The sequence below is a fragment of the Stegastes partitus genome, unplaced genomic scaffold, assembly GCF_000690725.1.
Source record: "Stegastes partitus isolate 25-593 unplaced genomic scaffold, Stegastes_partitus-1.0.2 Scaffold792, whole genome shotgun sequence".
NCBI classification, from domain to species: Eukaryota; Metazoa; Chordata; class Actinopteri; family Pomacentridae; genus Stegastes; species Stegastes partitus.
The window spans coordinates 1-12,906 of NW_007578523.1; the positions used below are offsets into that span (position 1 = coordinate 1).

General features: G+C 42.9%; 1 protein-coding gene across 1 annotated transcript in view; it reads right to left on the reverse strand.

Annotated features, from left to right (window-relative positions):
- Positions 1 to 389: 389 nt before the first annotated feature.
- slc17a5 (solute carrier family 17 member 5) overlaps positions 390 to 12,906 on the reverse strand; it is an 18,344-nt gene continuing 5,827 nt past the window's right edge. Inside the window, exons 6-11 of the mRNA XM_008292190.1 lie at positions 12,139 to 12,257; positions 10,302 to 10,463; positions 8,529 to 8,661; positions 8,293 to 8,440; positions 7,031 to 7,121; positions 390 to 2,265 (exon numbers count right to left, since the gene is read on the reverse strand). Of these exons, the coding sequence (XP_008290412.1) occupies positions 2,128 to 2,265; positions 7,031 to 7,121; positions 8,293 to 8,440; positions 8,529 to 8,661; positions 10,302 to 10,463; positions 12,139 to 12,257 (791 nt within the window). The 3' untranslated portion in view covers positions 390 to 2,127. The remainder of the gene's footprint in view (positions 2,266 to 7,030; positions 7,122 to 8,292; positions 8,441 to 8,528; positions 8,662 to 10,301; positions 10,464 to 12,138; positions 12,258 to 12,906) is intronic.

A 12,906-nucleotide genomic window follows, 5' to 3' on the forward strand; every position in this document is an offset into this window, starting at 1 on the left:
AAAAAACGCACATTATGTATAAATAAACAGTGCAAATGGTGCACATATTGTGAAAAGGTGAATCAATGTCCTTTTTCCATGTCTTTTATAAACAACATATTTGCACCATGTTGTAGTCAGTTGGAGTACCTACCACGACCCACTGACCTTATTTGGTATTATTATAATCTGTAGTCTGAGTTTGGGAAGGCAGATATCTTCATATCTTACTAATTAGTGAGACTGCACCCTCACCCAAGAGCAAAAAAGTTCAGGATCAGGATTATTTTTCACTTTAAGAAAACAGATTTTTCTGATCACCTCTTGCACTTTTTCAGATACAATAAGAAGGAAATGCAATAATGAAAACCACATAGAAATGACACACATGAAATAATGACCCGACAATGTCAGACTTGCGAATTGCTTTATGTGATGAACTATTTACAAGACATGATTTCAAACACATTTTTCAGCTGTTTCAAGAGGGGAACGTTTACAATGATTAACCTCTGAGTACAGAATGTCATTAAAAAGTCCCTTTACTCCCTGTACATGGACAAACAACCAGTAACAAAAGAATTTCATGAAAAAGAAAACCAGTCCGCAGCGTTGAATTGTCTGATACAGTTTGGGTTCATGTAATAAGGCACAAGTGCATTACATCTTAAAATGGGATTATGGTGCTACTCGGAGACAGAAATTACAACCAAGACAAAATGTTTACCTTCGATTTACAAAACGACATACGTAAAGTAAAACAGACGTGTGATCTGATCAAACTTTATGAAAAAAAAAAACACTAATAATCAGGTCATTGATAAAAAAAAGCTAAGACTAAAAACTACATATTCCGAGTTCCTAACTGTACTGCTGGAAATAATTTTAGCATCCGATCTAATTGTGTTGACACTTAAAACGTGAGGCCGCGCGCCTCAGCGTGGTAGCTTAATCAATGGGTAGAAAAGTAAACAAACATCCTTTTTAATCCTCGTGTGACGTAAGATACCTGAGAATCGACACAAAAAGTGCAAATCCCGTGACTGACATGACACCGCGTTCACCAGGAACCTCTTTAAAGCAGCTTTTTGCTTCCCTTCATTAATAAAGTCCTAAAACTTTTAGTGTTTGGAAAAATCTGAACCCGTGTTTAGCTGAACGCGACTACTTAGAACAAGAGAGGTGCTTGGCGGACCTAAAAACTTGAAAAGACGGCACGTAAAATCGTACACATAAAATCCCTTTAACTACCCTATAATACAAAACAATGTAAATTATTAATTACAAGAAAGACAAAGAGCTTAAAAATCATCTTAAGAAGACTTCACTTTAAGGCATGTTTGTGCGCACTGTGTCGTCTCAACGTAGACAAAAAAAAAAAAAAGACTATTAAAAGTGTGTCTAGTTTGGGATGATTCTTTGTCATTTTTGGGGGATTACCTTTAAAACAAAACTTACTGGCAACATGTTACGTCATCCCAAACTTTACATACACAAGTGCAAGAAAGCATTCGTATCAAGAATGTAAACTCTTACTGGCAACAGAACTTAAAGAGGGTTACTCGTGGTTAAAAAAGTAAAAGCAGAGACGCTCCGGAGGCAGAAACAACAACTGGGCCGAGCAGATGTCAACACCTAAACACTTCTTTAGCTCATTTATGATGATATGCACGACACCTGTTGATCAACAAGACTTCGATAACTCACAAATGTCTCAGCTAACTAGCCTTAGCTGACCGCACTAGCCTGTAACTGCTGGACTATTTCAGCTACGTCTTGTTTCTTTGAAGTGGCCGGAGTGTTGGGCTTCACACTGACAGCTCCCTCTGACATTTCTTGATGACTGTTTTTCTGCTCTGCTCAGTTCTTTTTTTTCTTTTTGCCTCCAAAGAGCATCTGTCTGTATTTGATTAACCAAATCTGCTGTTTCATCACTGTGGCTGCAGGCTCGTCTGTCAGCAAGACTCCAGACACAGCGAGGAGCATCCTTGAAGGTATCATGGCTGTTACTCACTGTTAGTAAGTCGTGCTGCGAGAATAATCATCGCAGCTGGAACACGTCTCTTGCTGAAATTACCCGCTGAACAGACTTATCCATTTGGCGATTCCCATTAGTCTAACGGATGAGTCTGGGGCTTGTCGCTCGCCTCAGTCTCCGTGAGAGTAGGATGTGTGGACAGCCCAGGGCTGCACCGTTCCTTTACCAAACACAGTGTAGAATATGGCTCCAGACAGGTTGATGGCTGCAGCAATGTAGAAGACAGTCTGCCACTCTTCGATGGTGTTCTGGAGGACAGGGAGGACAATTATTGATCAGTGTCGACCTCGATAAAACAGTTTGATAGGCTTATCTTATTATGATATGCATTGTGTAAAACATTTGCGTAGTATTGTGGCATTTACTAAACTGCTGATGCCCTGGATGTAGATGTCAGCGTCTAACTGTCTGAAGCTTCTCAGTCATCCAGGTTATGGTCTATGTCAACGCTGAAACTACGGCAACTGGACCTGAAACTGTTGCTGTTTCACCTCTGATCTGCTCCTTCAGTTCTACCTGACAGGTGGGGAGTTCCAGGTATTTAACGAGTCACTGACTAGGTTGTGGACCGACCGGGTCATCTGGTGAGCCAAGGTGTGAAAGGCTGTTTGGGGAAGAAAGTGGCTGGTTGGACCGTCACCTCTGTTTAGTGAGAGTTGTTCCAGTTTGACACCGTAGGTCTTCTACATCGACATTTATACGCTGTCCTTCAGAAGTAGGTGTTCTGATCGGAGCCGCCCCGAGTTTGAACCGTGTGTTTGTGAAGGAGGTCTGTGCGCTCGTCACTGCATCGAACTACGTACGCTACATAGCGTGTTTTGTCTTCAGGGTCTTTTTGAAGATACTCATGCAATGTAAGGGAGTAACAGAGCTGTTCTGTGGTTTTTGGATAAGCCCGAGCTTGAAGTGCTTCTCTAATGTGTTGTGGTGCTACTTCTTCTACCTTCTGTCTTTTCAGCTTGTTTTGAAAACAGCAGCTTATGCTCCCGTTTGTGGTGAGACGTAAAAATTAAATATTAATTTGTCTGATGGTTTTCTGTGTACTTTCATGTTGAGTCTTCACAGTCCAACAAGGCCAAAATATTTACTCTGATGTCTCCAACGTGAATCTGATGTCGTCTGCTGTATTTTGACCCAGGTTTCCTTTACGTACCTGAGCGGAAGCAATTCCTGCAAAGGAGATCAGGACTCTGCTGTCTACAGCTTCCATATAGAGACTGGCCAGTGTTGGTGAGCCCGTGGCACAGCTTCAACCTCATACTGGACTCATATGTGGTTCGGGGTGAGGTTGGTTCTGCTGGATAGAGTGCTGTCCTCCAGCAGTCTTTAAAGCTTCTGGGGTGGGGATGGATGTGAAGTGACATCATAGGTTACCAGCTATAGTATTTTTTTTTAACCTCATTGACATAATTGTTTAAGGGTTACCCAGAAGGATGAAGGCTCGGTGTTTGGCAGTATAACAGATGACTAAGTTGATGCTACTGCTGATGGGTAACAAACAGTGCTAGGTCAATGGTTTTGTATTTTCCAGTTGCAGACAGTTGATTATTTTCTTGTAGCTGCTGATAGGATCTTGCTTCAGCGAGAGCACCGGTCCACCCATCTTCCTTTGTCAGCCAGCGAGACGGTGATGTCTCCTTTTAGAAATGCCAGTGCCATCCTTTTCAGGGCTCTCCTTCCATCCAAGAATGGAAGGCATTAGCAGGTCTAAAAAGAGACTTGAGCATCACCGTCTTGCTGACTGAACGAGGAAGATGAACAGTGGTGCTGAACACAGCAGGTTACTGTGCCGAGGCGACACGGCCGCCTACGAGACACTGAAATCCTACCGGCAGCGACAAGAAGAAGAAGAAACTAAACTGAAAAAAACGTTTTATTACCATTTGTACACTAGGAGGCCAGCCCTTAAAAGACTCCAGGATTTTGCCAACAATAAAGCTGGAATCAGGTGAAACCATGGTAACCTTTGATGCCACTTCAACCTTTCCTGCTTCTGGGGTGAGGATTATCGTAATGACTGCACAGAACCGACCTCACCTTAAACCACAAATGCCCCCTGCACGACGTCTGTCTGACCACAACCTACCTCCAATGAATGAGTTTAACAGGCAGCAGCACGACTACTGGCTCACCACTGTCTCCAGTATAGACAGCAGATGTCTGATCTCCTCTGCAGGAACTCCTCCCATTCACTGTTTCAGGTACGTGGGACATACCTGGGTCAGAATCAAAATACAGAACCCTTCGTAGAACTCATCCATGCAGCGGACAGGAGCATAAAGGTCACTCATAAAGCTGCTGAAGGAAATATTCTCTCCTTCTTGGACTCTGTAATGCACATTGAAGAAGCCTCAACATCAAAGTATGCAGAAATCCCACATGCACAGATCAGTATGTACTGTCTGAAGCTGAGGGGGGTCATCGAAACATCACTGCACCTCTCACAACATGCGCACAAGGACCGCTACGAAGGAGCATCGACAGAGAAGTGCTTAAAGCGTGTTGGCCTTAGACAAACCACAGAATGGAAAAGAACGAGCAACAGAGCAACGCTGCTAATCGTCAAGGTACTGAAGTGTCTGTTCAGCATCCTCCTGGGTTTTCTAGAACTTTAAAGTCCTGTAACATGCTAAGGCAGAAGCTTGTTGACTCCAAGGGCACAACATCGTCCATCCATCAATCTATTATCTATACACCGCTTAATCCTCACTAGGGTCGCGGGGGGGCTGGAGCCTATCCCAGCTGACTTAGAGCGAAGGCAGGGGGCAGAACATCGTAGTGTACATAATTCAACGTGCTCCACTGAGCCCCTAAAAGTCAGGATGAGAATTTTTTTTTTAGGGAAACACTCTACAGATGATGTGATACTTTTCATGGTGCATTTATGGGTCAGTATTCATTTTAAAGGCCAGTATCTGTCAGGATCCAGCTGCTGGTCTTGAGCACAGCTGCTCGGCCCGACAGTGAAGCTGTGGATGGATATGTGGTGATTGTCTGGGCCTCGGCTGCTGCTGTGCACTGTCCAGCTGTTACTGTTTTAACCTGCAGTGCCTCTACAACAGATGTGCTTTTTTTTTTTTTTTAGGAGTTCAGGAGCTTCAATATGATGCTCAGCCAGCAAAACCATAACTGTACCCAAATTTAGTCACTTTTACAACCATTAAAAACAACTTGTTCTCTGCTGTACTATGATACAGTCTCACGTTGCCTCCACGGGGGATCAGTGCACCCTCAGCTGTGTCTGTCAGGCAGACAGGAGACAGAAGGGGCTGCTTCAGCAGCTCTGTCACTGACTGCAGCCCTGGGATGACAGCTGTCACTGTTCAGATTTTGCCTGTGACATATTTGTTTGTAATGGTTGTAGCACTGACTACACGTAGCAGAGGCACTGGTGGAGGGACAGTATAGCTGGCAGTGTTTTACTGAACCGTCTGTATTCCTGAACACACAGAGAACTGCAGCTGAAGTCTGAACAGGAACCACAGGGTATTTTCAGCCACAGCTTCACCATCGCAGCCCCGCAGAGCAGCTGTGTTCACAACCAGCAGCTGAATACTGAGCAGTGAGTACATCATGCAGAGTGTCTCATCATCTCTCCTCTCTGTCGTATCTGCAGAGTGTTAGAACTGGTCTGAACCGACACACGAACTGGTTCTATGGATCAGAGGGAATATAAAACATGAAGTAAAGCAAATTTAAAAAGTTCCACTGTGCGGCTCCGTAATGCTGACGCAGCAGTTCACCTTCATCTGAAGGACAGCATTCGAGGACAACTATGTACGCACTTTAGCCAGAAAAGATCGATGGTTTAAAAAAGGAGTGAAACAAGTCATCCAGATCAAACTACACCAACCATCAGTAACAGAGGACGTGGTCTACGAAACCACTCATTAGCTACTAACAATGAAACAATTAAAACTGAAGATGACTGTAAAATATATTCCAAATTGTTCTCCAGTTGTACTATTTTGTTTAATTACTGAATAAAAACCACACGTTAAAGGTGAAAAACTGAATTGTTTTTAGCTTACAATTATCACAGAGTGCTGCGGGTATTTACAGCGTTTGAGGCTTTAACTGATGTTCCTGGTTAATTAAAAAATACACAAACATAACAGAGTAAACGTTAAATTAAGAAACAGTACGATAAACTCACCAGCCACTTTGTAGGCAAACCGGTGGAATGCAATGCAACAGAAAAACTTCCTGTGTATAATACAGGTCATAGTGGTGGTTGGTATACTGGACTGTATTACAATTAAAAGAGTTCCTAATAATCCTCCTACATCATTAACACACAGGAGGAGGGAAAAACAATAGGAACTTCTTTATGCAGTGCAATCGAGTACACCAGCAACACACAACCTGACAAACAATAAAGTGGAATTATCCCCATTTTGACAATAAAAACAGAAAACTAAAAGTAGAACTCATAGCAGAGCTGCTGCCATAGATTTCACAGACGTACCTGATAAAGTGGTGAAACACTCACTCGAAATTTTATGTTAACAATTTGTTGTCGATGTAAAAGACTGCACTGTTTAATTATCATTACAGTGTTATCATCACACTGAGAACTGTTGAGTTTTGAGCATCCACATGAAAAGAAAAATCTATATTTCAGGAGCTGTAGGTGACGCACAGACTGCATTTACAGAGAAGTTATTAATAAAACAGGAAACCAGGTAAACGTGATGACGAGCATCAGCCCAGACACAAACAGTCTGGGTGTGACGGCTGCTTTTCATGGAGGAGCACAGCTGCCCCCTGGTGGCCAAACGCTGACATGTTAATCCTGTACTCACTAAACCAATTAGGTAGGAAATAGAGTGTCACTCCAAAGTAAGGACACCATCTGTTCAGCCAGGGACACTGGAGGTGAGGAGACCCGGACTGAACTCTGCTTTTATGTAAGCAGCAGCAGCGGCAGCACGCTACGTACTAACGACAACATGCCGGGTTACTGCTAACCAGGCATCTCAACTGTTTAACTACAGTCTGCGTGATGCTTACGTTTTTGGTGACATCTCTCGCTATGACTGGTCCCACCATGCCAGGGATGGTTGCAAAGGTGTTGGTGATTCCCAGCAGAATACCTGCGTACCTGCAAAGATAAACACATACGTTAACAACAGTTCTATAAGTAGTGCTGCACTACTGAAGAAATGTTCTTGGAGGTGTGATCACGGCCAAATGCATCGTCTTCTGATGTAGACTTACACAATCATTTCTAGAACTTGTGCATCATTTCCACTGAGCGTAAGGGAAGTACAGTGACCAAACAGTCAGAGCTAACATGCAAGACAGGCACAACGCAGTAAGAGTAAGTGCTCTTTTCACTGGAAGTATGCAAATGGGAATATTTTCCCTGCAGATTTTAAAGGTGCAAGATTCAGTGACATCTAGTGGTGAAAGTGCAGATTGCAACCAACTGAATAACTTTTACTTCACCCTTCCCTTCCAACCTACAGTAGCTGCTAATAAGCTGAAAATGTGACTGATCATCTCTAGAGCCATAAAATTATCAAGTGAAATTTAAAAATTGCTCAAACTATTTTAGCAAAAACAAGCGCATTAGGCTTGTTTCCAACAACTGTTTTGGAGTGAATAAACTCTGCTGTGTTGGTGGTGGTTTAGGCTGCGTTAAGCACGGCTACAATAAACAGAGTAGAAGAAACAAAACCTGTCGTTTGCTAACTGCTTAAAAAACCTTGAAGAAGAACAAATAAACGTCTTCAGGAATTGTTTTCAAATCAGGAAATTCTGAATTATTCTTTCATGTCAGCTGTTATCGTTCACGTTTAGTGCTGTCCAGAGATGAAGACGACAAAAGAAGAAGCTGATAAGTCATGTGAGTTAAATGTTTGGAAAGTTGGAAATTATTGAAAAAAACGTGTTTCTCTTATTATAGATAGACTCAAAAAATGTCAAAACCACCTAAAGCGAGTATACAAAGTCTATTCAAATGATGCCATTTACATGAACTTTATCTAATGTAATACTTTAAAATGTGAAAAAAAAATTATGTGTCATGGAAACATGGCTAATGTTTGGTTTGTCCTTTGTGGGCTACTGTAGAAACAGTGCAATATGGAAGAGGACACCTTCTTCTCATTCTCATGTAAGAAAACTCTATTCTTATTACGAGGTGATTTTCCACTAATGACAACATAATTATGAGCAATACATTCAAATTTCTGTCCGTTTATTCCCCTAAATCCTACACTGGACCTTTAAAGATTCATATCTCAGTGACAGATGGGAGTTGTTCTTACGAAGGAGCGATGTCGAGGTGGTTGATGTTGAAACCAGAAGCCGACACTCCGCCCAGAGAGGAGGAGATGGTGAGGAAGCTCACGGCCAAGATGTAGTCACAGCCGGTGTAACCCGTTGCCACCAGGAACGCTGCCGGCCCAATCATGCCTGCAGAGACAACAGCACAGCAATGAAAAGCTTGTCAGACGGAGCAGACGTGGTATTTCGGACACCAGCAGTGATGGCGACTCCTTACCGATGACGGAGAAGACCTTCCTGACGCTGACGGTGGGATACAGGCAGGTTTCTCGAAGGTAATCGGCGACTTGGCCGCTCAGCACGGCCATGACTGCACAGCCGAGGTACGGGAGAGCCGACAGCATGCCGTTCTGGTGTGGACAGCAGGAGAGAGAAGAGAGCAAATAATACTTTTATAATTACATGCACACCAATGGAAGACAACAATAAACCTGTGATCTTATCTCCCACGTTCAACTTAATTTAATTGAATCTACTCACTGTTAACTATTGGAAATATCTACACCTTTGCAGCTACTGTCTTATGCACCTTGTATTTATTTACTGAATCCACACGTTTACATACAGCTGCACCTCATACGTACATTTTGCATAACTTCACTCTTTCGTATTTGTTCAGCAATGTGCAATAACTACACTACTTACAATACTGTTGCTATATTTCTTAAAACAAACAAGCCTTACCCTTGCAATAATAATCTATCATACTTTTACTTTTTAGATTTGCACATCTCCAACTTTCCCACTACATCTCCTAATTTTGCCGTACACTGTGCAATGATAATAAAGGAGTTCTATTTACATTTGATATTGCCACAGATTGTTTTATAGATACCGACAAATGCTGATTAAATCTCTCAGCGCCAACTAAATATCTTTGTTCTGCAGAATACCAGAGTGCTTCAGTGGTGACATTCCTGCACTGGTGCTCCTGCAGCGATCCATTCTGCATCAGCTGGGGAATAAATACTTTGCCAGCGCTGATGAGGTGAGAGTATGAAGAGCTCACAGTGGGAAAACCTAGAAAGTGTCCCAAGAAGCACTTCTGATGCTCCAGATTAGAAAAGGAAGGGATCAACGGTGGGTCGTAAGCACACGTCCACAATATGTGTGTGTTTACTGTAACCGTTGGGAACAAGAGAGTGGAACAGCGGCGTTCATGCAGGTTTTATCGCCCTCTGCTGGTCGGAGGATGTACACATGGAACATTTTTTACAGCTATTGAAACACATCGATGGTAGTTATTGAAAAAAATTAAAAATAAACATGTATTGCTATCATTAATATAATATTATGTATGAGTGACTTGTCAGTGATTCCATAGTTAGAGGGAATAAGTAGGAGCTCTTCAGTTGTTACTGTTTTAAACCTATAACGTTGGATCATAATAATAATAATAATATTAATACAAATTCCAGTATCGTTAACCTGTTAAGGCCCTGAGCTGACGCACTCCTTCTGCCTTGTCTGTAACTTGCAGTTTGACAAGACTTTAGATGGAGGTGGTGCTCACTTTTCTACTCTTTGTTGTTGTTCACTCAGGATTTTTATTGGAGCTTTTATTTTGTTAGTTCAGTCTAGGTTAGTGAATTCAACCTGTAGTAGAAGTCCTTTGTTTGCATCCTGCACTCTCACTTCCTCCTTTTGCTTTGTGCGGTTTAATTGGTGTCAATTATCTACGTTTAATAAAACAGCATCAGCTTTGGTTAAACAGCGTCCATCTGCCTGTTTGCTTTGCTGGGTGATAAAAGTACTACTGCTGCTTCCCTTTGTTGTTCCAATATGGATGAAACACGGCACAAGCAGCAGCAGCTACCGCAAAAATCGGAACAAACTTTTAAATATGAGCCTGTAGATCGAATATTAGTGAAGATTCAGCAGCTGGACGGGTAATCTTTTGCTTCAAAGTTGTTCAGGAACAGGTTTTGTTGGACTGCTGAGGTGAAATAAAATGACAAAGCCTAGTTAAAGACAGCTACCTACAACTCACCTGCTTTATGCTGAACCCCAGTATGTCGTTCATGTAGGTCGGCAGCAGGGTGAGGAGGGTGTAGAAGGTCCAGTTGTAGGAGAAGTGAGCCACGACGATGGCCCACAGCGGCCTCGAGGTCACGATGGATTTCCAGGGGATGTAACCGGCCGAGGAGGACAGCTGTACCAAACACAAGGTTAATTAGGAAATCCTTTATTACTTCAAAAGAGCTGCAATAAAAACGCACATCATATGTTTGTGCGCTTCAATTAGAGGCAAGAGCAGTAAAATACAGAGCTAATTAATGCTCCAACAGGCTTCACTGAAGAGGACAGCGACTCTATTTACCTACTGCCAGTCTGGCTTCCACCTTCTAGTCTGCTGCATGTGCTGGTACTCTTTCTACAGTGTTTTTCCACTTAACAAGACACTGGTTTCTTTGCAGTAGGACTTTATGAGATACTTTAGTGTTCACCAGCAGCAGATGACAGTCAATACACCCGAAGTTTGGAGAAACCGGAGCCTGCACGGAAACTACGCTGTGTGCAAAATCAAGTCATCCAATAAAATCAACATCACTTTAGGTCTGCGCTATATTTAGTACGTTTTTACTGCTTTATGTTGCTGTCAGCCCTTTAAAATATGGATCTAAACCTTTTATATCACGCTGTAATCTCGCAGGATACGGAGGTTGCTGATTTACCGCGGTGTCGTCTCGCATCATCGGACTGAGCTCCTAAATGCTGTTTCAGCGCTGGACAATGGTCTGGCTGCACCCATTACCGTTCTGCTGTAGTGGAAAGAAATGCACAATCATCTGTGCCAGCGCCAACCTGACGGTGCAGCGACAGTTTTGCTGTAAAATATACTTGGGGGGAATTGTTTTGGTGGAACTTTTGCATGCAGGGAGGCGAGCACGCTTTCTTTACTAACTAAAATACCTAAAGAACCAAGCAGGCCTCACAAAAGCTTGCCATGTTGAGCATGCAGGTTGCTGCTTGGAGGTGGCTGTTGTGTCGTGAGGTTTGAAAAAAGGAAACATGTAATGAATTCAGACAGGGAGGGTAAATGTGCATGAGGTGCACAGTGGGAATTACAGACTTACACCTCAGACTAACTGCTGTGGATCCTCACTGATGTCTTCAAAATAACACAGAACAACCAACTGATTAAAGCAGCACCAGACCAGCAACCCCTGCTTCCTGCAAGGCAAAGTGACTCTTTGTCAACAGCTCTGAAGGGAGTTATGTAACTGCATTGATTCGCCGTCAGAAAAGCTCGTCTGATGGCAAGGTAGAGCAGTGGGAATATAAATGTAGTGTGCTCTACTTTGCTTTCATGCTGGTCGTCCTGACTGCTTCTCCACACTGGGGGCGTAATCGAGTGTCGGTAATACAGCGGCTGTGGATACGTTCCTTGTACAACCCCACTTCAACGACACCAAACTGTCCCTTTAAGGTTTTGTTTTTGGTTGTTTCCCCTTTAAAACCCTCCTGATCCGTCGCCCAGAGTCGTGTTCGCATGTCTGAAGACTCTGAAGAATGTAAAACCCTTTGAGCTTTAAGGTTGCTGCAGGTTGCTCGAGTTCGACTCCCAGCAGAACCAACCGCTGCATTAGTGTGAACGTTTCCCACACTCAGGGCTGCTTTGTGGCCAAGTGTCATCATGATCTGCAGATTCATGCTGAACGTTGACGACAGATAAGAAAATAAAACGCTGCACTGAACTGAGCTGATGCAACATTTGTGTCGGTTAACTGTGCTGCACCGGAAACGCCTGCGAGCATAAAGAGCGATGCAGTGAACTCTCTAAACCAGAATTAGTTGTTTCAATGTCTTCAGGTTTCTGGTGTTACCTCATTCTTGAGTGAGTTGGTGATGTAGAGCCTCTCCCGCTCTGATATCCGCGGATGAGTGTTTGGAGTGTTAAAGACGAGAAAAGCCCAGAGGACGAACCAAACCAGACCGACGGCGCCTGGACACACAACGAAAAAAACACTCATTTTACCACAAAGCAACAAACGTATCCAGCAGACGTCACGTGACAGAGTGGACATCGTCTACCGGCGTGATGGAAGTTAAAGCAAGCAAGTAAATAAAGCGGTTCTGTCTCTGAGCACATTTTCTTCCTCAACTTGCTAAATCATCGTTTCCACAGACGAAAGAGGAACAAAGGAGCAGACGCTGAAAACATCTGAGGCAGATAAGTGTTGATGAATCACTGGAGGGGCCACTGGAGGTCAGAGCTTCTAAAGCGTCCTTGACAGAGACTGAATCAGACGTTATATCGTGTTTTATCCCCGATCAGACCACATAAAACATCATGTGTGACATAAATTTTACACGGTAGATGTTTAAGCACATCGCTTTCCTACACTTTGCTTGTAATCTTTTTATTTTATTAATGTTCTTCTAATTGCACCATGTTTAAACGTACACTCTGTAATTCCCACCAGGCCAATCCTTAGTTTAGGATCCACATATATTATACCAAAAAAATGCATTTCTTTAAAAACCCTGCACATAACACAGAGTTTACTATCTTCTGTGCTGAGTCGCTGGACTAGTTAAGCCCATCAGTTCCCTAAAAACCATCTGGGAAACTCTTAGCACAAACAGGAGAT